Source organism: Nerophis ophidion, linkage group LG03, assembly GCF_033978795.1.
Source record: "Nerophis ophidion isolate RoL-2023_Sa linkage group LG03, RoL_Noph_v1.0, whole genome shotgun sequence".
NCBI lineage: Eukaryota > Metazoa > Chordata > Actinopteri > Syngnathiformes > Syngnathidae > Nerophis > Nerophis ophidion.
Window position 1 is genome coordinate 2,682,266 of NC_084613.1, and position 26,918 is coordinate 2,709,183.

General features: G+C 38.4%; 2 protein-coding genes across 4 annotated transcripts in view; one reads left to right on the forward strand and one right to left on the reverse strand.

Annotated features, from left to right (window-relative positions):
- On the forward strand, positions 1-17,978 carry plek2 (pleckstrin 2). Of its 2 annotated transcripts, none has more exons than XM_061893939.1 (9): positions 1-136; positions 208-372; positions 5,206-5,393; positions 6,020-6,111; positions 8,207-8,397; positions 8,489-8,590; positions 9,742-9,825; positions 14,019-14,097; positions 14,286-17,978. In XM_061893939.1, the coding sequence occupies exons 1-9, from the start codon at positions 32-34 to the stop codon at positions 14,411-14,413; spliced, it is 1,134 nt and encodes a 377-aa protein (XP_061749923.1). In that variant the 5' UTR covers positions 1-31; the 3' UTR covers positions 14,414-17,978. The 2 variants fall into 2 exon arrangements, with proteins under 2 accessions (XP_061749923.1, XP_061749924.1); XM_061893940.1 differs by having other exon boundaries at positions 8,210-8,397.
- The window catches only part of si:ch211-10a23.2 (Galectin-related protein A-like), a 14,523-nt gene continuing 5,432 nt past the window's right edge, over positions 17,828-26,918 (reverse strand). Inside the window, exons 4-5 of one of the 2 annotated variants that reach the window (XR_009806012.1) lie at positions 18,508-20,515; positions 17,828-18,473 (exon numbers count right to left, since the gene is read on the reverse strand). Coding sequence is in view for 1 of the 2 variants with exons in the window: in XM_061893941.1 (XP_061749925.1) it covers positions 20,372-20,515 (144 nt within the window). In the remaining variant the exon portion in view is untranslated. Of the gene's footprint in view, positions 20,516-26,918 lie in introns of both variants that reach the window. The other variant, XM_061893941.1, reaches the window with a different exon arrangement.

Consider the following 26,918-nt stretch of genomic DNA (forward strand, 5'->3'; position numbering starts at 1 on the left):
GTGTGTGTGTGTGTGTGTGTGTGTGTGTGTCATGTTCCCTCAGGATGGAGCAGGCAGCAACAAGCAGCCGCTCATCAACACCATGAACACACCACAGAATGTCACCGCCCTCCGAGAAGGATTCCTGGTAAAAAGGGTGAGTTTGTACATTTTTTCTCATCCCGCCCGTCTCCGTGTTGATGACAACATGGTGGTGGTGGTGGTCAGGGTCATGTGGTGCCCAACTGGAAGGCCCGCTGGTTCGTGCTGACGGCGGACAAGCTGACGTACTTCAAGTACCGGAGTGGCAAGAGAGACTCGTGTCAGCGAGGGAAGATCGCCTTGAGAGCTTGTGTTGTCACCTGTCCTTTCCTGGACTACGACACCAGACCTGTGAGTCCTCACCACATTTGTTCTTTTTTTTCTATCTTTTACGATGAAGCCATGCTGTTGTAACATGTGGCTTGGCATTGTCTTGCTGAAATAAGCAGGGGTGTCCATGAAAACGTTGCTTGGGTGACAACATATGTTGTTCCAAAAGCTGTGTGTACGAACCCCGTTTCCATATGAGTTGGGAAATGGTGTTAGATGTAAATATAAACAGAATACAATGATTTGCAAATCCTTTTCAAGCCATATTCAGTTGAATATGCTACAAAGACAACATATTTGATGTTCAAACTCATAAACTTTATTTTCTTTTGCAAATAATAATTGACTTAGAATTTCATGGCTGCAACACGTGCCAAAGTAGTTGGGAAAGGGCATGTTCACCACTGTGTTACATCACCTTTTCTTTTAACAACACTCATTAATTGTTTGGGAACTGAGGAAACTAATTGTTGAAGCTTTGAAAGTGGAATTCTTTCCCATTCTTGTTTTATGTAGAGCTTCAGTCCTTCAACAGTCCAGGGTCTCCGCTGTCCTATTTTACGCTTCATAATGCGCCACACATTTTCCATGGGAGACAGGTCTGGACTGCAGGCGGGCCAGGAAAGTACCCGCACTCTTTTTTTACAAAGCCACGCTGTTGTAACACTTGTCTTTCTGAAATAAGCAGGGGCGTCCATGATAACGTTGCTTGGATAACAACATATGTTGCTCCAAAACCTGTATGTACCTTTCAGCGTTAATGGTGCCTTCACAGATGTGTAAGTTACCCATGCCTTGGGCACTAATGCACCCCCATACCATCACACATGCTGGCTTTTACACTTTGTGCTTAGAACAATCCGGATGGTTCTTTTCTTCTTTGTTCCGGAGGACACCACGTCCACAGTTTCCAAAAACAATTTGAAATGTGGAGTCGTCAAACCTCAGAATACTTTTCCACTTTGCATCAGTCCATCTTAGATGAGCTCGGGCCCATTGAAGCCAGCGGCGTTTGCGGGTGTTGTTGATAAATGGTTTTGGCTTTGCATAGTAGAGTTTTAACTTGCACTTACGCATGTAGCAGCAAACGGTAGTTACTGACAGTGGTTTTCTGAAGTGTTCCTGAGCCCGTGTGGTGATATCCTTTACACGCTGATGTTGCTTTTTTATGCAGACCTGCCTGAGGGATCAAATGTCCGTAATATCATGTCTTACGTGGAGTGATTTCTCCGGATTCTCTGAACCTTTTGATGATAGTACAAAGCGTAGATGGTGAAATCCCTAAATTCCTTGCAATAGCTGCCTGAAAAATGTTGTTCATAAACTATTTTCTCAGGCATTTGTTGACAAAGTGGTGACACTCGCCCCGTCCTTGTTTGTGAAAAAAATCATTTTCAACTTATATTCAGTTGAATAGACTGAATATAACGTTCAAATTGGAAAACTTTTGTCATTTCTTGCAAATGTCAGCTCATTTGGAATTTGATGCCTGCAACATGTTTCAAAAAAAGCTGGCACAAGTGGCAAAAAAGAGTGAGGAAGTTGAGGAATGCTCATCAAACACTTATTTGGAACACCCCACAGGTGAGCAGGCTATTTGGGAACAGGTGGGTGCCATGATTGGGTATTAAAACAGCTTCCATAAAATGCTCACTCGTTCAAAAACAAGGACAGGGCGAGGGGTCAACACTTTGTCAACAAATACCTGAGAAAATTGTTTAGAACAACATTTCCCAACCAGCTATTGCAAGGAATTTAGGGATTTCAACATCTACGCTCCGTAAAATCATCAAAAGGTTCAGAGAATCTGGAGAAATCACTGCACGTAAGCCATGATATTACGGACCTTTGATCCCTCAGGCGGTACTGCATCAAAAACCGACATCAGTGTGTAAAGGATATGACCACATGGGCTCAGGAACACTTCATAAAACCACTGTCAGTAACTACAGTTGGTCGCTACATCTGTAGGTGCAAGTTAAAACTGTACTTGCAAAGCGAAAGCTATTTATCAACAACACCCAGAAACGCCGTCGGCTTCACTGGGCCCGAGATCATCCAAGATGGACTGATGCAAAGTGGAAAAGTGTTCTGTGGTTGAACGAGTCAACATTTCAAATATTTGAACAAGTTAAGCTGTACATCAAGCAAGAATGGGAAATAATTCCACTTCAGAAATGTGTCTCCTCAGTTCCCAAACCTCTAGTGAGTGTTGTTAAAAGGAAAGGCCATGTGACACACTGGTAAGATGCTGACACGTCTTATACTGGATACTTTGTAATACGCTTCTGCCTCGAAGGTTTTGTATGTGTAAGTAATATCCCACAATCATCCTTTCATACTTGTTTATTGATAATTTCATGCTATTTTGTGCTTAGCTGTCGTGTAGCTGCAAGTTCCTAGTAGCCTGTAGCCTACCGTATTTACCTTTTGTAAACTAACAATCAGTCCAGCTTTGCACAAGTACACACACACCATTCAATTAGCGTTACGCATATTGAGCTTGCGTGCTATTGTGTGCTTAGCTGTTGTGTAGGTGCAAGCTCTTGGCAGCCTCTTGCCTACCGTGTTTACCTTTGGTAAACTAACAAGCTGTCCAGTTTTCCACAAGTAAACACGCTGTTCAATGAGCCTTACATTTGTCTAGCTTGTGTGCTATTGTGTGCTTAGCTGTTGTGTAGCTCCTAGCTCCTAGTAGCCTATAGCCCACCATGTTTAACTTTTGTAAACTAACAATCAGTACAGCTTTTACAAGTAAACACGCTGTTCAATTATCGTTACGTGTGTCTAGATCATGTGCTATTGTGTGCTTAGCTGTTGTGTAGCTGCAAGCTCCTAGTAGCCTGTAGCCTACCATATTTACATTTTGTAAACTAACAAGTTGTCCAGCTTTTACAAGTAAACACGTTGTTCAATGAGCATTATGTGTGTCTAGCTCGTGTGCTATTGTGTGCTTAGCTGTTGTGTAGCTGCTAGCTCCTAGTAGCCTATAGCATAACATGTTTACCTTTTGTAAACTAACAATCAGTACAGCTTTTACAAGTAAACACACTATTCAATGATCGTTACGTGTGTCTAGCTCGTGCGCTATTGTGTGCTTAGCTGTTGTGTAGCTGCTAGCTCCTAGTAGCCTGTAGCCTACCATGTTTACCTTTTGTAAACTAACAAGTTGTCCAGCTTTTACAAGTAAACACGTTGTTCAATGAGCATTATGTGTGTCTAGCTTGTGTGCTTAGCTGTTGTGTAGCTGCTAGCTCCTAGTAGCCTATAGCTTACCATGTTTACCTTTTGTAAACTAACAATCTGTACAGCTTTTACAAGTAAACACGCTATTCAATGATCGTTACGTGTGTCTAGCTTGTGCGCTATTGTGTGCTTAGCTGTTGTGTAGCTGCTAGTTCTTAGTAGCCTATAGCATACCATGTTTACCTTTTGTAAACTAATAATCTGTCCAGCTTTTACAAGTAAACACGCTATTCAATGATCGTTACGTGTGTCTAGATCGTGTGCTATTGTGTACTTAGCTGTTGTGTAGCTGCTAGCTCCTAGTAGCCTATATCATACCATGTTTACCTTTTGTAAACTAACAATCTGTACAGCTTTTACAAGTAAACACGTTGTTCAAAGAGCATTATGTGTGTCTAGCTCGTGTGCTATTGTGTGCTTAGCTGTTGTGTAACTGCTAGTTCTTAGTAGCCTATAGCATACCATGTTTACCTTTTGTAAACTAACAATCGGTACAGCTTTTACAAGTAAACACGCTATTCAATGATCGTTACGTGTGTCTAGATCATGTGCTAATGTGTGCTTAGCTGTTGTGTAGCTGCTAGCTCCTAGTAGCCTATAGCATACCATGTTTACCTTTCGTAAACTAACAATCGGTACAGCTTTTACAAGTAAACACGTTGTTTAATGAGCATTATGTGTGTCTAGCTTGTGTGCTTAGCTGTTGTGTAGCTGCTAGTTCTTAGTAGCCTATAGCATACCATGTTTACCTTTTGTAAACTAACAATCGGTACAGCTTTTACAAGTAAACACGCTATTCAATGATCGTTACGTGTGTCTAGCTCGTGCGCTATTGTGTGCTTAGCTGTTGTGTAGCTGCTAGCTCCTAGTAGCCTGTAGCCTACCATGTTTACCTTTTGTAAACTAACAAGTTGTCCAGCTTTTACAAGTAAACACTCTATTCAATGATAGCTACGTGTGTCTAGCTCGTGTGCTATTGTGTGCTTAGCTGTTGTGTAGCTGCAATGTTCTTAGTAGCCTATAGCCTACCATGTTTACCTTTTGTAAACTAACAATCGGTACAGCTTTTACAAGTAAACACGCTATTCAATGATCGTTACGTGTCTAGCTCGTGCGCTATTGTGTGCTTAGCTGTTGTGTAGCTGTTAGCTCCTAGTAGTCTATAGCCTACCATGTTTACCTTTTGTAAACTAACAATCTGTACAGCTTTTATAAGTAAACACGCTGTTCAATGAGCGTTACGTGTGTCTAGCTCGTGTGCTATTGTGTGCTTAGCTGTTGTGTAGCTGCTGGCTTATAGCTTACCATATTTACCTTTTGTAAACTTGCGAGTTGATTTTATTTTGCTGATATCAGACCGATATCTGATATCAATATTGGATGGGGACACTCCTTATCACAGCATGTCTCGGCATCAATGAGTGGATGCTGAGTCATCGTTGCCGAGTCACTGCTCTTCATGTTGATGATGTCATCCTCGACCTGAGGTGAAGGTCCAATATTTCGACACCATTTCAACCCCCCCCCCCCCAAATAAAGGTGTGTGTGAATGAGTCATAAGATTAGGTACAGGTGTGACCAAGCACACGATGACTGTCCTCCTCCTAGCTGGTGTTCAAGCTGCGGAGCAGGAACGGCGTGGACCACTTCCTGGAGGCGTGTTCGAGGGAGGAGCGTGACGAGTGGGCGGCGGACATCACGGCGGCCGTGGACAAACTGGCCGCCGAAGAAGACGGAGGCTCGCCCAGCGGACAATGGACACAGGAAGTGTCAGAACTGCACGACATCAACCTGAGGTGCGTACACACACACACACACACACACACACACACACACACACACACACACATACACACACACACACACACACACGCACCCCCAGCCTATGGTTCATGTTTTGTTTTGGTCATGTTATGTTTAGTTTTTTGGACATTTTGTTCTGCCTTTGCACTTCCTGGTTCGTTTTTGTCTCCATGCCAACCCATTTAGTTCCACCTGGTCTCCTAGTTACGTCCCTGTCCTCGGCCTCACACCTGTTTTCACCAATCATCATAGCTGCTATTTAAGCCATTCTTCAGACCTTCAGACCCCGTTTCATTTGCTTCATGCCTTGCTGTTCGTTTTTGTCCACGCCAAGTAAGTTTTGTATTTATGCCTCAGTGCAAGTTTTGTGTTTTCATGCCACAGTGCAAGTGTTTTCTTTTCATGTTTGTAGTTTGCAGCATTTATGTTAGTCTTTTGTGTTTTCATAGCCAAGTGTTTGTACCTCCTTGTGAGCGCCCTTTGTTTGCCTTTTTGTTTATTAATAAATCAAACATGTACCTTAATTCACGCCTGGCTCGTTCCAATTTCCCTCTGCGACAAAGAAACAACCCAAGTCCAAGTTTGACACTCTCGTTGTTGCTTCTTGCTGCTGTTCTAGCAAAGTGTTGGACGCCATGTACGACCTTCACCACGGGATCAACATGAGCAACCACATGGAGCAGGGATGTACCTACACCAACTGTTTCTCAGGTACATGCTGCACCTACACCAACTGTTTCTCAGGTACATGCTGCACCTACACCAACTGTTTCTCAGGTACATGCTGCACCTACACCAACTGTTTCTCAGGTACATGCTGCACCTACACCAACTGTTTCTCAGGTACATGCTGCACCTACACCAACTGTTTCTCAGGTACATGCTGCACCTACACCAACTGTTTCTCAGGTACATGCTGCACCTACACCAACTGTTTCTCAGGTACATGCTGCACCTACACCAACTGTTTCTCAGGTACATGCTGCACCTACACCAACTGTCTCTCAGGTACATGCTGCACCTACACCAACTGTTTATCAGGTACATGCTGCACCTACACCAACTGTTTCTCAGGTACATGCTGCACCTACACCAACTGTTTCTCAGGTACATGCTGCACCTACACCAACTGTTTCTCAGGTACATGCTGCACCTACACCAACTGTTTCTCAGGTACATGCTGCACCTACACCAACTGTTTCTCAGGTACATGCTGCACATACACCAACTGTTTCTCAGGTACATGCTGCACCTACACCAACTGTTTCTCAGGTACATGCTGCACCCACACCAACTGTTTCTCAGGTACATGCTGCACCTACACCAAGTGTTTCTCAGGTACATGCTGCACCTACACCAACTGTTTCCCAGGTACATGCTGCACCTACACTAACTGTTTCTCAGGTACATGCTGCACCTACACCAACTGTTTCTCAGGTACATGCTGCACCTACACCAACTGTTTCTCAGGTACATGCTGCACCTACACCAAGTGTTTCTTAGGTACATGCTGCACCTTCACCAACTGTTTGTCAGGTACATGCTGCACATACACCAACTGTCTCTCAGGTACATGCTGCACCTACACCAACTGTTTCTCAGGTACATGCTGCACCTACACCAACTGTTTCTCAGGTACATGCTGCACCTACACCAACTGTTTCTCAGGTACATGCTGCACCTACACCAACTGTTTCTCAGGTACATGCTGCACCTACACCAACTGTTTCTCAGGTACATGCTGCACCTACACCAACTGTTTCTCAGGTACATGCTGCACCTACACCAAGTGTTTCTCAGGTACATGCTGCACCTACACCAAGTGTTTCTCAGGTACATGCTGCACCTACACCAACTGTTTCTCAGGTACATGTTGCACCTACACCAAGTGTTTCTCAGGTACATGCTGCACCTACACCAACTGTTTCTCAGGTACATGCTGCACCTACACCAACTGTTTCTCAGGTACATGCTGCACCTACACCAACTGTTTCTCAGGTACATGCTGCACCTACACCAACTGTTTCTCAGGTACATGCTGCACCTACACCAACTGTTTCTCAGGTACATGCCGCACCTACACCAACTGTTTCTCAGGTACATGCCGCACCTACACCAACTGTTTCTCAGGTACATGTTGCACCTACACCAACTGTTTCTCAGGTACATGCTGCACCTACACCAACTGTTTCTCAGGTACATGCTGCACCTACACCAAGTGTTTCTCAGGTACATGCTGCACCTACACCAACTGTTTCTCAGGTACATGCTGCACCTACACCAACTGTTTCTCAGGTACATGCTGCACCTACACCAGGGGTCAGCATCCCCCGGCTAAAGAGCCTTTAGCGCCGCCCTAGTGGCTCTTTAGAACTTTTTCAAAAATGTATGAAAAATGGAAAAAGATGAGTGGGGAAGAAAACATATTTTTTGTTTTAATATAGTTTCTGTAGGAGGACAAACACGACACAAACCTCCATAATTGTAATAAAACACTGTTTATATTAAACATGCTTCACTCATTCGAGTATTTGGCGAGCGCCGTTTTGTCCTACAAATTTTGGCGGTCCTTGAACTCACCGTAGTTTGTTTACATGTACAACTTTCTCCGACTTTCTAAGACGTGATTCATGCCACTTCTTTTTCTGTCTCATCTGGTCCTTACGGGCGACCTGGTGCCCACGTTGGTGACCCCTGCTGTGCACTGTTTCTTTGTCTAATCTTGAACGGGTTTGTGCTGTAAACAAAAATGTGGTGACCCCTGCTGTGAGGCCACAAGATTAGGTACAGCGTGCTTGGCATCCAGCAGGTTCTGCGGTGGTGGACTGGCTGGTGTTCATGCAGAAGGTGGTGACTCGCACCGAGGGCGTGACCTTGGCCTCCGCCCTGATGGAGGAGGGCTTCCTGAGGACCGTGGGCACCAGGAGCGTGGAGGCCCTGCGCACCGCCGGCCTCAGCGAGCAGTTCATGGACGACTCCACGGCGCTCTACAGCTTCGTGAGTGTTTGGACGCCATGCGGCGATGTAACCACACCCACTTTTTCATCATCGCATGCAGCGAGGTCATCTTTTCCTCCCGTGTCGCCAGTCAGACCAGCTGAAGAAGAAAGGCTGCGTGAGGGCACAGACCTCGCTGTCTGCCGTGGAGCTGAGCGGCGAGGTCGTCAAGAGAGGTTATCTGCTCAAACAGGTGAGACCTCACCTTTTCCTGCATGTGTCATCATCATTACATCATCACTACATCATCACTACATCATAATTACATCATCACTACATCATCATTACATCATCATTACATCATCACTACATCATCACTACATCATCACTACATCATCATTACATCATCATTACATCATCATTACATCATCACTACATCATCACTACATCATCATTACATCATCATTACATCATCACTACATCATCACTACATCATCACTACATCATCATTACATCATCATTACATCATCATTACATTATCATTACATCATCATTACATCATCATTACATCATCACTACATCATCATTACATCATCACTACATCATCACTACATCATCATTACATCATCACTACATCATCACTACATCATCATTACATCATCACTACATCATCATTACATCATCACTACATCATCATTACATCATCACTACATCATCACTACATCATCACTACATCATCATTACATCGTCATTACATCATCATTACATTATCATTACATCATCATTACATCATCATTACATCATCACTACATCATCACTACATCATCACTACATCATCATTACATCATCATTACATCATCGTTACATCATCATTACATCATCATTACATCATCACTACATCATCACTACATCATCACTACATCATCATTACATCATCATTACATCATCATTACATCATCATTACATCATCACTACATCATCACTACATCATCACTACATCATCATTACATCATCATTACATCATCACTACATCATCACTACATCATCACTACATCATCACTACATCATCATTACATCATCATTACATCATCACTACATCATCACTACATCATCACTACATCATCATTACATCATCATTACATCATCATTACATCATCATTACATCATCACTACATCATCACTACATCATCACTACATCATCATTACATCATCATTACATCATCACTACATCATCACTACATCATCACTACATCATCACTATACATCATAATTACATCATCATTACATCATCATTACATCATCACTACATCATCACTACATCATCACTACATCATCACTACATCATCATTACATCATCATTACATCATCATTACATCATCATTACATCATCGTCGTCCTCACCAGGGACACAGGAGGAAAAACTGGAAGATCCGACTGTTTGTTCTGCGCTCAGAACCCTCCTTCCTTCACTACTACGACCCCACCAAGGTGACATCACACACATTCTTCTGTCTAACACCTTCTTGACACCTCCCAAAAATGCCTCCTTCTTTAGGAGCAGCCTTTCTAGATATACAAAGATGTGTATTTACAACATTGATAATATATACATAACATGCAAATATAAAAAAAGGTCAACTTTTAGTACTTTTTTAGAATTGTTGATATGTTTGAAATTGTGTGAATGCTCCAAAGCAGGGGTCGGGAACCTTTTTGGCTGAGGAGCCATGAAAGCCAAATATTATAAAATGTATTTCCATGAGAGCCATATCATATTTTTTCACACTGAATACAACTAAAAGTGTGCATTTTTAAGTAAGACCAACATGTTTAGAGGATAATAAATATTTTATTCGTTTTAATAACATTCTTATTCTGAAGTTAACCAATAATAAATCAAATACTTCTTACCATTAATGCGACTTCTTGAACAAGTCTGGTAGAAAACGGATGGATGGATAAAATGCACGAGAATGTTTGGTATTTTGAATGTTATTTTTAGCTCTGTGCTTACTAGCGGAATTATTCATAATTATCGCGTTAAGCCAGGGGTGTCCAAACTTTTTCCACTGAGGGCCGCACACTGAAAAATCAGAGCAAGCGGGGGCCATTTTCATAATTAAAAAAAACAAAAACAATACAATATATGTATAAAAAATATACATTTAGTGAAGTGAATTATATTTATATAGCGCTTTTTCTCTAGTGACTCAAAGCGCTTTACATAGTGAAACCCAATATCTAAGTTACATTTAAAGCAGTGTGGGTGGCACTTGGAGCAGGTGGGTAAAGTGTCTTGCCCAAGGACACAACGGCAGTGACTAGGTTGGCAGAGGCGGGAATTGAACCTGCAACCCTCAAGTTGCTGGCACGGCCACTCTACCAACCGAGCTAAACCGCCCATACTTTAGGCCTCCACTCAGTTATGATCCCGGGGATCCCAAAGGGCTTTGGTCAAAAAAAATATTAAAAATGTGTCATTATTCAGTATTATAATTTTTATTATTATGCAAGTTTTAAATCTCTAGATCAACATTAGAAGAAAAAAAATGGAAAAAACACAAACTATGCAATATTTTCACCCAATAACTTGTTTAGGTGGGATATTTGAGATTATATAATAATTGGAGCCTTAATTTTGGATTTTGATTCATTATTACTTTTTGAGCAATGACACTTAAAAAAAAATCACACTAAAATAATTGGGGATCCAAAAGTGTCCTACTTATTATAGTGTTATTATAGGGGGAGCACTTCTAATATTTACACACACTTGTTATTTCATATGTTGACCAGAGGGGGAGCACTTCTAATATTTACACACACTTGTTATTTCATATGTTGGCCAGAGGGGGCGCACTTCTAATATTTACACACACTTGTTATTTCATATGTTGGCCAGAGGGGGAGCACTTCTAGTATTTACACACACTTGTTATTTCATATGTTGACCAGAGGGGAAGCACTTCTATTTACACACTTATTATTTCATATGTTGGCCAGAGGGGGAGCACTTCTAATATTTACACACACACTTGTTATTTCATATGTTGACCAGAGGGGAAGCACTTCTATTTACACACTTGTTATTTCATATGTTGGCCAGAGGGGGAGCACTTCTAATATTTACAAACACTTGTTATTTCATATGTTGACCAGAGGGGAAGCACTTCTATTTACACACTTGTTTTTTCATATGTTGGCCAGAGGGGGAGCACTTCTAATATTTACACACACTTGTTATTTCATATGTTGGCCAGAGGGGGAGCACTTCTAATATTTACACACCCTTGTTATTTCATATGTTGGCCGGAGGGGGAGCACTTCAAATATTTACACACACTTGTTATTTCATACGTTGGCCAGAGGGGGAGCACTTCTAATATTTACACACACTTGTTATTTCATATGTTGGCCAGAGGGGGAGCACTTCTAATATTTACACACACTTGTTATTTCATACGTTGGCCAGAGGGGGAGCACTTCTAATATTTACACACACTTGTTATTTCATATGTTGGCCAGAGGGGAAGCACTTCAAATATTTACACACACTTGTTATTTCATATGTTGGCCAAAGGGGGAGCACTTCTAATATTTACAAACACTTGTTATTTCATATGTTGACCAGAGGGGGAGCACTTCTAATATTTACACACACTTGTTATTTCATATGTTGACCAGAGGGGAAGCACTTCTATTTGCACACTTGTTTTTTCATATGTTGGCCAGAGGGGAAGCACTTCTATTTACACACACTTGTTTTTTCATATGTTGGCCAGAGGGGGAGCACTTCTAATATTTACACACACTTGTTATTTCATATGTTGACCAGAGGAGAAGCACTTCTATTTACACACTTGTTATTTCATATGTTGGCCAGAGGGGGAGCACTTCTAATATTTACACACACTTGTTATTTCATACGTTGGCCAGAGGGGGGAGCACTTCAGATATTTACACACACTTGTTATTTCATATGTTGGCCAGAGGGGAAGCACTTCTATTTACACACTTATTATTTCATATGTTGGCCAGAGGGGGAGCACTTCTAATATTTACAAACACTTGTTATTTCATATGTTGACCAGAGGGGAAGCACTTCTATTTACACACTTGTTTTTTCATATGTTGGCCAGAGGGGGAGCACTTCTAATATTTACAAACACTTGTTATTTCATATGTTGGCCAGAGGGGAAGCACTTCAAATATTTACACACACTTGTTATTTCATATGTTGGCCAGAGGGGGAGCACCTCTAATATTTACACACACTTGTTATTTCATATGTTGGCCAGAGGGGGAGCACTTCTAATATTTACAAACACTTGTTATTTCATATGTTGACCAGAGGGGAAGCACTTCCATTTACACACTTGTTTTTTCATATGTTGGCCAGAGGGGGAGCACTTCTAATATTTACACACACTTGTTATTTCATACGTTGGCCAGAGGGGGCGCACTTCTAATATTTACACACACTTGTTATTTCATATGTTGGCCAGAGGGGGAGCACTTCTAGTATTTACACACACTTGTTATTTCATATGTTGACCAGAGGGGAAGCACTTCTATTTACACACTTATTATTTCATATGTTGGCCAGAGGGGGAGCACTTCTAATATTTACACACACACACTTGTTATTTCATATGTTGACCAGAGGGGAAGCACTTCTATTTACACACTTGTTATTTCATATGTTGGCCAGAGGGAGAGCACTTCTAATATTTACACACACTTGTTATTTCATATGTTGGCCAGAGGGGGAGCACTTCTAATAGTTACACACACTTTTTATTTCATATGTTGGCCAGAGGGGGCGCACTTCTAATATTTACACACACTTGTTATTTCATATGTTGGCCAGAGGGGAAGCACTTCAAATATTTACACACACTTGTTATTTCATATGTTGGCCAGAGGGGGAGCACTTCTAATATTTACACACACACACTTGTTATTTCATATGTTGACCAGAGGGGAAGCACTTCTATTTACACACTTGTTATTTCATATGTTGGCCAGAGGGGGAGCACTTCTAATATTTACAAACACTTGTTATTTCATATGTTGACCAGAGGGGAAGCACTTCTATTTACACACTTGTTTTTTCATATGTTGGCCAGAGGGGGAGCACTTCTAATATTTAAACACACTTGTTATTTCATATGTTGACCAGAGGGGAAGCACTTCTATTTACACACTTGTTTTTTCATATGTTGGCCAGAGGGGGAGCACTTCTAATATTTACACACACTTGTTATTTCATATGTTGGCCAGAGGGGGAGCACTTCTAATATTTACACACCCTTGTTATTTCATATGTTGGCCAGAGGGGGAGCACTTCAAATATTTACACACACTTGTTATTTCATACGTTGGCCAGAGGGGGAGCACCTCTAATATTTACACACACTTGTTATTTCATATGTTGGCCAGAGGGGGAGCACTTCTAGTATTTACACACACTTGTTATTTCATATGTTGACCAGAGGGGAAGCACTTCTATTTACACACTTATTATTTCATATGTTGGCCAGAGGGGGAGCACTTCTAATATTTACACACACACTTGTTATTTCATATGTTGGCCAGAGGGGAAGCACTTCTATTTACACACACTTGTTATTTCATATGTTGACCAGAGTGGGAGCACTTTTAAAACTGTCTGCTTCCAGGGTGACCTCAGCCCCGTGGGAGGATTCGCCCTCCGAGGCTCGCTGGTGTCCTCGCTGGATGACAACGGCGTTCCCTCAGGTGAAGATCCAGTATTGCTAAGTCAGCATTTTCACAAGAGGACATGTCCACCATGACAACTATTTCCTCTCAATAGTACCAGAAATACAAATACACATTTTCGGAATAAATATCACGTCTTATTTACGTGTGTGTGTGTGTGTGTGTGTGTGTGTGTGTGTGTGTGTGTGTGTGTGTGTGTGTTTCAGGGGTGAAAGGCAAGGTGGAAGGCAACCTGCTGAAGGTGATCACCCAGTCAGACAAACATTACTTCATGCAAGCTCCCAGTCACCAAGACAAGATGGACTGGATCGACGCCATCCGCCATTTTACTTAGTAGTCACTTTGTCACCCTGCTAGCTGACACTTGCTAACTGTAGACCATCACTACACACTTTGTTAGTTACAACATGTTTAACAGTAAACCATCACCACGCACTTTGTTTGCTACAACTTGCTAGCATTAGAGCAGGGGTCACCAACACGGGGGCCGCGGGCACCAGGTCGCCCGTAAGGACCAGATGAGTCGCCCGCTGGCCTGTTCTAAAAATAGCTCAAATAGCAGCACTTACCAGTGAGCTGCCTCTATTTTTTAAATTGTATTTATTTACTAGCAAGCTGGTCTCACTTTGCTGGACATTTTTAATTCTAAGAGAGACAAAACTCAAATAGAATTTGAAAATTCAAGAAAATATTTTAAAGACTTGGTCTTCACTTGTTTAAATTTTTTACTTTGCTTCTTATAACTTTCAGAAAGACAATTTTAGAGAAAAAATACAACCTTAAAAATGATTTTGGGATTTTTAAACACATATACCTTTTTAACTTTTAAATCCCTTCCTCTTCTTTCCTGACAATTTAAATCAATGTTCAAGTAAATTTATTTTTTTATTGTAAAGAATAATAAATACATTTTAATTTAATTCTTCATTTTAGCTTCTGTTTTGTCGACGAAGAATATTTGTGAAATATTTCTTCAAACTTATTATGATTAAAATTCAAAACAATTATTCTGGCAAATGTAGAAAATCTCTAGAATCAAATTTAAATCTTATTTCAAAGTCTTTTGAATTTCTTTTAAAAATTTTGTTCTGGAAAATCTAGAAAAAATAATGATTTGTCTTTGTTAGAAATATAGCTTGGTCCAATTTGTTATATATTCTAACAAAGTGCAGATTGGATTTTAACCTATTTAAAACATGTCATCAAAATTCTAAAATTAATATTAATCAGGAAAAATTGCTAATGATGTTCCATAATTCTTTTTTTAAAAATTTCAAAAAGATTCGAATTAGCTAGTTTTTCTCTTCTTTTTTTTTTGGTTGAATTTTGAATTTTAAAGAGTCGAAATTGAAGATAAACCATTTTTCAAAATTTTATTTTCATTTTTTTCGTGTTTTCTCCTCTTTTAAACCGTTCAATTAAATGTTTTTTCATCATTTATTCTCTACACAAAAAACCTTCCGTAAAAGGAAAAAAAATGTACGACGGAGCCATTTTTTTTTATAAATACAGATTTATTTATTAAAGGTAAATTGAGCAAATTGGCTATTTCTGGCCATTTATTGAAGTGTGTATCAAACTGGTAGCCCTTGGCATTAATCAGTTTTTTTTCTTCTTTTTTTTTTGGTTGAATTTTGAATTTTAAAGAGTCAAAATTGAAGATAAACTATGTTTCAAAATGTAATTTTCCTTTTTTTCCTGTTTTCTCCTCTTTTAAACCGTTCAATTAAGTGTTTTTTTCATCATTTATTCTCTACAAAAAACCTTCCGTAAAAGGAAAAAAAAATGTATGACGGAATGACAGACAGAAATACCCATTTAAAACATGTCATCAAAATTCTAAAATTAATCTTAATCAGGAAAAATCACTAATGTTCCATAAATTATTTTTAAATTTTTTTCAAAAAGATTCGAATTAGCTAGTTTTTCTCTTCTTTTTTTCGGTTGAATTTCGAATTTTAAAGAGACGAAATTGAAGATAAACTATGTTATAAAATTTAATTTTCATTTTTTTCCTGTTTTCTCCTCTTTTAAACCGTTCAATTAAGTTTTTTTTTTTTTCATCTTTCATTCTCTACATAAAACCTATTTAAAACATGTCATCAAAAATTCTAAAATTAATCTTGATCAGGAAAAATCACTAATGTTCCATAAGTTATTTTTAAAACATTTTCAAAAAGATTCGAATTAGCTAGTTTTTCTCTTTTTTGGGGGGTTCAATTTTGAAATTTAAAGAGTCGAAATTGAAGATAAACTATGTTTCAAAATTAAATGTTCATTTTTTTCCTGTTTTCTCCTCTTTTAAACCGTTCAATTAAGTGTTCATCATTTATTCTCTACATAAAACCTATTTAAAACATGTCATTAAAATTCTAAAATTAATCTTAATCAAGAAAAATTACTAATGACGTTCCATAAATTCTTTTTTTTATTTTTTCAAAAAGATTCGAATTAGCTAGTTTTTCTCTTCTTTTTTTCGGTTGAATTTTGAATTTTAAAGAGTCGAAATTGAAGATAAACTATGTTATAAAATTTAATTTTCATTTTTTTCCTGTTTTCTCCTCTTTTAAACCGTTCAATTAAGTGTTTTTTTTTCATCTTTCATTCTCTACATAAAACCTATTTAAAACATGTCATCAAAATTCTAAAATTAATCTTAATCAAGAAAAATTACTAATGACGTTCCATAAATTATTTTTTTAATTTTTTCAAAAAGATTCGAATTAGCTAGTTTTTCTCTTCTTTTTTTCGGTTGAATTTTGAATTTTAAAGAGTCGAAATTGAAGATAAACTATGTTTCAAAATGTAATTTTCATTTTTTTTCCTGTTTTCTCCTCTTTTAAACCGTTCAATTAAGTGTTTTTTTTCATCATTTATTCTCTACATAAAACCTATTTAAAACATGTCATCAAAATTCTAAAATTAATCTTAATCAGGAAAAATCACTAATGTTCCATAAATTATTTTTAAAAATTTTTCAAAAAGATTCTAATTAGTTAGTTTTTCTCTTCTTTTTTTCGGTTGAATTTTGAATTTTAAAGAGTCGAAATTGAAGATAAACTATGTTTCAAAATGTAATTTTCATTTTTTTTCCTGTTTTCTCCTCTTTTAAACCGTTCAATTAAGTGTTTTTTTTTTCATCATTTATTCTCTACATAAAACCTATTCAAAACATGTCATCAAAATTCTAAAATTAATCTTAATCAGGAAAAATCACTAATGTTCCATAAGTTTTTTTGTTTTGTTTTGTTTTGTTTTTTTTTGTCATCAGTTTCTGATTTATTAAATTGTATAACCGTGCAAAATATTGCTCATTTGTAGTGGTCTTTCTTGAACTATTTGGAAAAAAATATACAAAAATACCTAAAAACTTGTTGAAAAATAAACAAGTGATTTCCATAAGTTATTTTTTTAAAAATTTCAAAAAGATTCGAATTAGCTAGTTTTTCTCTTCTTTTTTTCGGTTGAATTTCGAATTTTAAAGAGTCGAAATTGAAGATAAACTATGTTTCAAAATTTAATTTTCATTTTTTTTTCCTGTTTTCTCCTTTTTTAAGGGTTTTTTTCATCATTTATTCTCTACAAAAAACCTTCCGTAGAAGGAAAAAAAATGTACGTCAGAAAAACCCATATTTTTATATATATAGATTTATTTATGAAAGGTAAATTGAGCGAATTGGCTATTTCTGGCAATTTATTGAAGTGTGTATCAAACTGGTAGCCCTTGGCATTAATCAGTAGCCAAGAAGTAGCTCTTGCTTCCAAAAAGGTTGCTGACCCCTGGACTAGACCAAGGCTCCCTCCACTGAAATGTGACAATCTTCCCTTACAGCTTTAATGACTCATGCAGTCAGCATTGCTAATGTGAAAAATATGTAAAATAAATGACAATTGTTGTACTTTCTGTGTGTTGTTGTGTTGAGAATGTGTGCGAGCAGGACAAGTAAGAACATGAGCGCTGTTGCCTTCCAGTCTTTGCAAGTCTGATCCGGCCTCAGCAGCAATGATTGACTTCCAATAATTTTGTGTTGCATCACAGCAAGTAACACAACTTTATTTCTCAAGTCAACAATGGCTGTGCTTGTTGTCATGAAAAGCACACAAAGTGGGCGTGGCCTTTGAAAGGTCTACACAGGAAGTAGAAGAACATTACAACACTTTGCGGGTCTTCTTCTACATTCTTTTCTTGCAGTCTGTCCATGCATTTTACACTTCATACAGAGCAAAAAACTACATTCTTCTAGTCATTTGATGACAATCAAGTCCAAATATTGAGACAAAAACAAGTTGTCATTTGACCAGAATACATACTTGCCAACCCTACCGTTTTTTCCTGGAGACTCCCAAAATTCAGCGCCTCCCGGGACAAATTTTCTCCCGAAATTCAGGCGGAGCTGGAGGCCACGCCCCCTCCAGCTCCATGCGGACCTGAGTGAGGACAGCCTGTTTTCACATCCACTTTCCCACAATATAAACAGCGTGTCTGCCCAATGACGTTACAACTGTAGAATAATCGAGGGCGAGTTCTTGGTTCCTTTTATTGTTAGGCAGTTTCACTAACGTCCCCCCAGCCCGGTAACAACACACAACAACAGCAGTCACGTTTTCGTCTACCGTAAAGCAGTTCGTCTGCCGTAAACAGCAATGTCGTGACCCTCTTAAACAGGACAATACTGCCATCTACCCCCACCTCCCGAAATCGTAGGTTTCAAGGTTGGCAAGTATGAGAATACATGACAAATATTGTGTGACTTACCTTCAAATGAATGTGACTTTTTTAAGGGAATGCATTCAAAATATGAGAACTTTGTCTGAATATTGCAAGAAAAATATGACAAGACTGAAGAAGGGATGTTCAATACATTCCGAACATTAACACAGTTTAGTGTGAGAATTGGAGGAAATCTTATAATATTACCAGAACAAATATAATCAAACAGTTAAAAAAATATTAAAATATTACTAAGTTAAAATTTTAATATTTGGAGAAAAAATTCAAAATATTTTGAGAAGTAATTTAAAATAACATGAGACTAAAGTTTGAGATTTTACGTGGGAAAAAAATGGCAGTTTGGTTGCAAAAATATTACTTTAAAAAAATGTATAATTTTCCATTATATTATCAATGATGTATAACAGGGGTGTCCAAAGTGCGGCCCGGGGGCCATTTGTGGCCCGCAGCTAATTCTGCAAAAATTGCAAAATTGATAATATTGCAAAAAAAATATATAAATAAAAACCTTAAAAAAAAGTGCAATGAGGTGAAATCTCATGAGAAAAAGTGGCAATGTTGACACAAAGCTGCCATGCAGGCAGTTTTTTTCTTTCTTTTGTCCTTATTTTGGGGCGGTATAGCTCGGTTGGTAGAGTGGCCGTGCCAGCAACTTGAGGGTTGCAGGTTCGATTCCCGCTTGTGTCATCCTAGTCACTGCCGTTGTGTCCTTGGGCAAGACACTTTACCCACCTGCTCCCAGTGCCACCCACACTGCTTTAAATGTAACTTAGATATTGGGTTTCACTACGTAAAGCGCTTTGAGTCACTAGAGAAAAGCGCTATATAAATATAATTCACTTATTTTCTTTTTTTTCCATTGCGCAAAAAAAAAGGAGGACAAAAAAATCTATTATAATGAAATATTACTTAAAAATGATCACTTTAAAATGTTTTATGTGGAAAAAATATTGCCTATGTTGTGTGGTTGCCATATAAAAACATCAACATTTTGACAAAGGAGCATAAAACAAACAAAATAATAGTTCAAACTTAAAATGGAGAGATATATTGGAAGTTGATCTTGAAATTTAAGTGTTAAAAGTAAAAAAAAAATAAAAAAATGCATCACTTTATGAATGGGGAACCTTTCGGATCGCAAATATATTTAGTAGGATTTTATTTAACTTTTCACTCAAAAATATGAAATAAAATCAATGGTGTCTTTGAGGGCTTTAAGTTGAAATAAAAAAAAATTCAAATGAGGATTTAATATGCAGTATTTTTGCAAGAATTAATTTATGAGCTTCTGAGCTTTCAGAGAAAAAAAAAATTAAGTCATAATTTTATGAAAGTATATTCGGAATACCAGTCTTGTATTTTAATAGAAGTGTTCAATATTTTCTTTCTCCTGCCGTCCATCATAATGAACAACATCCCCCCAAAAAAGTGTTGAGTCAGCATGTTGAAGATAAACACTTGAAGGCACTTTGTCTTCTGCTGGGATTCCAAAGTGTGAAACTAACAAAACAATCAAGTCTAGTCTAACTCCAACCCCCCCGTGTTCTGTCCGTGGTGCCTTCAGGCCACCTTGGTGAGGTGCACGTCCCCGAAGACCCGTAACGCGGTGAGGCTGGCCAGCCGGGGGAGACGATGGCTGAAGCCGCACAGAGGCTGACCGTCCACCAGGATACGAAACTGCTGGTGCTCACACACGATCTCCATCTGTCAGCCAGGAGGGGAGCTCCATTAGGTACACCTGCCCTCACTCATTCACATGTTTATTACATGTCCTACAGCCAGAGGTGGGTAGTAACGCGCTACATTTACTCCGTTACATCTACTTGAGTAACTTTTGGGATAAATTGTACTTCTACGAGTCGTTTTTATGCAATATACTTTTACTTACTAATCAAAAAACATTACACACTCTTTATTGTACACTTGTTTTACCATATTTGAGTTACTTTCTAGAAGTTTGGGGAAATACATACAGGACGAACATCCAACCACTATTCATAATGCAAAAAAGGGCCATCAGACTGATACATAACACAGGACCCCGAGAACACACTAATGGATTATTTATAAAAACATTTGATTTAAAACTACCAGATCTCATCCAACTCAAGACTGCCCAAATGATTTATAAAGCAAGTAAAGATTCACTTCCAACAGGGTTACAGAGAAGATTTTTACAGAGAGAAGGGAATTATAATTTAAGAGAACTACTTTTTAAGATCCAATATTGTAGAACAACGCAGAAACGAATGAGTATAACAACATGAACCAGTTCAAAAAGCTTTTTAAATCATTTCTCATTAGTAAATATAAGAAAGAAGAGCAAACATCCATCCATCCATCCATTTTCTACCGCTTATTCCCTTTCGCGGTCGCGGGGGGCGCTGGCGCCTATCTCAGCTACAATCGGGCGGAAGGCGGGGTACACCCTGGACAAGTCGCCACCTCATCGCAGGGCCAACACAGATAGACAGACAACATTCACACTCACATTCACACACTAGGGCCAATTTAGTGTTGCCAATCAACCTATCCCCAGGTGCATGTCTTTGGAGGTGGGAGGAAGCCGGAGTACCCGGAGGGAACCCACGCATTCACGGGGAGAACATGCAAACTCCGCACAGAAAGATCCCGAGCCTGGATTTGAACCCAGGACTGCAGGACCTTCGTATTGTGAGGCAGACGCACTAACCCCTCTGCCACCGTGAAGCCTGAAGAGCAAACATTGTTTTAGAAAGACAATAATATATAATATGTATATAAATACAATTTATGATTTCATAATTATACATATAGGTTATATTAAAATGTATATATTACCACTTTATATGGAATTTAAATCAATTGTGTATATATCATATATATATACTGTAAGTGTACAAATGTATGTTTGATTTAAATGTTAAACTGTGTATATGAGACGTGTGCTACATATATGTTGCTTATATATTGCTTAAAAAAAAGTAATATAAGTGAAGCATGTTTTAGATTTTATATATTTTGAACCTTGTTCTTGTTGTGATGGGGTAGGTTTATATAAGCGTTGCTTCAACCTACACCCTTTCGGCTCAATCATTGCTCAAATGAGTGTTTGTTTGTTTTTCTTTTTTTGTTGTTGTTCTTTGTTTTATGTGAAGATTGCCGAAGTAAATAAATAAATAAATAAATAAAAATAAAATACTATTTGCAGAAGCACTTTTCAGTGTACTCAAAGACGCTTTACAGGATAAAAAATAAAAAAAATTAAATTATTTTTATTATTATTATGACAGTGTAATATAATGTATTACACATACATTGCAGTACTCTACTTTGTGCTGGTGTTAACTTTATTAGCAATAAAAAATACTTTTACTTGAGTATATTTATAGAGAAGAAACGCTACTTTAACTCCGTTCCATTTATCAACATTCAGCTCGCTACTCGCTACTTTTTTTTAATCGATCTATTAATGTTTGTTTTGGTTTGCGTTTGACCAATCACATGCAGTCACTGGTGACGTTGGACCAATCAAACAGAGCCTGGTGGTCACGTGACCGTCACACGTCGAATTCGACTTAAAAAAGTTGAAAAACTTATTGGGGTGTTACCATTTAGTTGTCAATTGTAAGGAATATGTACTGTACTGTGTAATCTAATAATAAAAGTTTCAATCAATCAATCAAAAGTGTAAAGGAAAAAATACCCTTTTTATTTCAACCGTACTTCCCGTCAAAAGCCTAAAGACTGATCGCACACTTCCTGTCTTCAAAATAAAAGCGCCGCTCCATCGCGCCTGCGCTAACAAAATAAGAGTCTCCGAAAGCCAGCGCAAACAAGCTAGCAAGCTACGGAGTTTGCCGCCAATGTATTTCTTGTAAAGTGTATAAAAACAAATATGGAAGCTGGACAAATAAGATGCCAAAAACTAACGACTTTCATGTGGTATTAGACAGGAAGGAGGAACTTTTTTTATCCTCCATTTGAAAATGTGGACATACTGTCTGATTCTAATCAATACAAGTCATCAGAATCAGGTAATACACCAACTTATATTTGTGTCTTCATGAAAGATAGGAATCTATATGTTAAACATGCATATATATTCATTAAAACACCTTTAACATGTCAACAAAAACGGCAAAATAAATATAAATGATGTACTGTGTGTGTGTATATATATATATATATATATATATATATATATATATCCATCCATCCATCCATCCATTTTCTACCGCTTATTCCCTTTTGAGGTCGCGGGGGGTGCTGGCACCTATCTCAGCTACAATCGGGCGGAAGGCGGGGTACACCCTGGACATATTAATATATATGATATGTGTGTGTATGTATATATGAGGTAGATCACCTCGACTTGGTCATTTATTAAGTAATTGATGAACGTTGAAAAACTTATTGGGGTGTTACCATTTAGTGGTCAATTGTACAGAATATGTACTGTACTGTGCAATCTACTAATAAAAGTATCAATCAATCAATCAATCAATCAATGCCTACTGAGCCTATGGTGCTGTTAAGTTATTGTGGCTCAATTTGCCTTCATTTTTATTTTAATGTATTATTATTTAATATATATTATTGTTTTAGTTGCTTAAGAGATATTCCTGGCTCTGAATTTGTTCATTGCTATTTTTATGTTTTTGTGCATTACTTGTTGCCGTAATCATTAAACAAACAGGTTACTCATCAGTTACTCAGTACTTGAGTAGTTTTTTCACAACATACTTTTTACTTTTACTCAAGTAAATATTTGGATGACTACACCTTACTTTTACTTGAGTAATAAATCTCTAAAGTAACAGTACTCTTACTAGAGTACAATTTCTGGCTACTCTACCCACCTCTGCTTACAGCATACAAATTGCGGTTTTGGTATACAAAAAACAAAAGTAGTGAAGTTGTCACCTTGTGTAAATGGTAAATAAAAAGAGAATTCAATGATTTGCAAATCATTTTCAACTAATATTCAATTAAATAAACTGCAAAGACAAGATGCTTGAAGTTCAAACTGGAAAAATGTGTCATTTTTTGCAAATATTAGCTCATTTGGAATTTGATGCCTGAAATATATTTCAAAAAAGCTGGCACAAGTGGCAAAAAAGAGTGAGGATGTTGAGGAATGCTCATCAAACACTTATTTTGAACATCCCACAGGTGTGCAGGCTAATTGGGGAACAGGTGATTGGCTATAATAGCAGCTCCCATGAAATGCTCACTCATTCACAAACAAGGCCAGGGTGAGGGTCACCACTTTGTCAACAAATGCCTGAGCAAATTGTTTAAGAACAACATTTCTCGAGCAGCTATTGCAAGGAATTTAGGGATTTCAACATCTACGCTCCGTAATATCGTGGTAAATGTGTTGTACTCGTATAGTGCTTTTCTAACCCTTTTTTGTGGATCTAACATAATAGTGAGAGTCCAGTTCATAGTGGATCTAACATAATAGTGTGAGAGTCCAGTCCATAGTGGATCTAACATAATAGTGAGAGTCCAGTCCATAGTGGATCTAACATAATAGTGAGAGTCCAGTCCATAGTGGATCTAACATAATAGTGAGAGTCCAGTCCATAGTGGATCTAACTTAATAGTGAGAGTCCAGTCCATAGTGGATCTAACATAATAGTGAGAGTCCAGTCCATAGTGGATCTAACATAATAGTGAGAGTCCAGTCCATAGTGGATCTAACATAATAGTGAGAGTCCAGTCCATAGTGGATCTAACATAATAGTGTGAGAGTCCAGTCCATAGTGGATCTAACATAATAGTGAGAGTCCAGTCCATAGTGGATCTAACATAATAGTGAGAGTCCAGTCCATAGTGGATCTAACATAATAGTGAGAGTCCAGTCCATAGTGGATCTAACATAATAGTGTGAGAGTCCAGTCCATAGTGGATCTAACATAATAGTGAGAGAGTCCAGTCCATAGTGGATCCAACATAATAGTGTGAGAGTCCAGTCCATAGTGGATCCAACATAATAGTGAGAGAGTCCAGTCCATAGTGGATCTAACATAATAGTGAAAGTCCAGTCCATAGTGGATCTAACATAATAGTGAGAGTCCAGTCCATAGTGGATCTAACATAATAGTGAGAGAGTCCAGTCCATAGTGGATCTAACATAATAGTGAAAGTCCAGTCCATAGTGGATCTAACATAATAGTGAGAGTCCAGTCCATAGTGGATCTAACATAATAGTGAGAGTCCAGTCCATAGTGGATCTAACATAATAGTGAGAGTCCAGTCCATAGTGGATCTAACATAATAGTGTGAGAGTCCAGTCCATAGTGGATCTAACATAATAGTGTGAGAGTCCAGTCCATAGTGGATCTAACATAATAGTGAGAGTCCAGTCCATAGTGGATCTAACATAATAGTGAGAGTCTAGTCCATAGTGGATCTAACATAATAGTGAGAGTCCAGTCCATAGTGGATCTAACATAATAGTGAGAGTCCAGTCCATAGTGGATCTAACATAATAGTGAGAGTCCAGTCCATAGTGGATCTAACATAATAGTGAGAGTCCAGTCCATAGTGGATCTAACATAATAGTGAGAGTCCAGTCCATAGTGGATCTAACATAATAGTGAGAGTCCAGTCCATAGTGGATCTAACATAATAGTGAGAGTCCAGTCCATAGTGGATCTAACATAATAGTGAGAGTCCAGTCCATAGTGGATCTAACATAATAGTGTGAGAGTCCAGTCCATAGTGGATCTAACATAATAGTGTGAGTCCAGTCCATAGTGGATCTAACATAATAGTGAGAGTCCAGTCCATAGTGGATCTAACATAATAGTGAGAGTCCAGTCCATAGTGGATCTAACATAATAGTGTGAGAGTCCAGTCCATAGTGGATCTAACATAATAGTGTGAGAGTCCAGTCCATAGTGGATCTAACATAATAGTGAGAGTCCAGTCCATAGTGGATCTAACATAATAGTGAGAGTCTAGTCCATAGTGGATCTAACATAATAGTGAGAGTCCAGTCCATAGTGGATCTAACATAATAGTGAGAGTCCAGTCCATAGTGGATCTAACATAATAGTGAGAGAGTCCAGTCCATAGTGGATCTAACATAATAGTGAGAGTCCAGTCCATAGTGGATCTAACATAATAGTGAGAGAGTCCAGTCCATAGTGGATCTAACATAATAGTGAGAGTCCAGTCCATAGTGGATCTAACATAATAGTGAGAGTCCAGTCCATAGTGGATCTAACTTAATAGTGAGAGAGTCCAGTCCATAGTGGATCTAACATAATAGTGAGAGTCCAGTCCATAGTGGATTTAACATAATAGTGAGAGTCCAGTCCATAGTGGATCCAACATAATAGTGAGAGTCTAGTCCATAGTGGATCTAACATAATAGTGAGAGTCCAGTCCATAGTGGATCTAACATAATAGTGAGAGAGTCCAGTCCATAGTGGATCTAACATAATAGTGTGAGAGTCCAGTCCATAGTGGATCTAACATAATAGCGTGAGAGTCCAGTCCATAGTGGATCTAACATAATAGTGTGAAAGTCCAGTCCATAGTGGATCTAACATAATAGTGAGAGTCCAGTCCATAGTGGATCTAACATAATAGTGAGAGTCCAGTCCATAGTGGATCTAACATAATAGTGTGAGAGTCCAGTCCATAGTGGATCTAACATAATAGTGAGAGTCCAGTCCATAGTGGATCTAACTTAATAGTGAGAGAGTCCAGTCCATAGTGGATCTAACATAATAGTGAGAGTCCAGTCCATAGTGGATCTAACTTAATAGTGAGAGAGTCCAGTCCATAGTGGATCTAACATAATAGTGAGAGTCCAGTCCATAGTGGATCTAACATAATAGTGAGAGTCCAGTCCATAGTGGATCTAACATAATAGTGTGAGAGTCCAGTCCATAGTGGATCTAACATAATAGTGAAAGTCCAGTCCATAGTGGATCTAAAATAATAGTGTGAGAGTCCAGTCCATAGTGGATCTAACTTAATAGTGAGAGTCCAGTCTATAGTGGATCTAACATAATAGTGTGAGAGTCCAGTCCATAGTGGATCTAACATAATAGTGAGAGTCCAGTCCATAGTGGATCTAACATAATAGTGAGAGTCCAGTCCATAG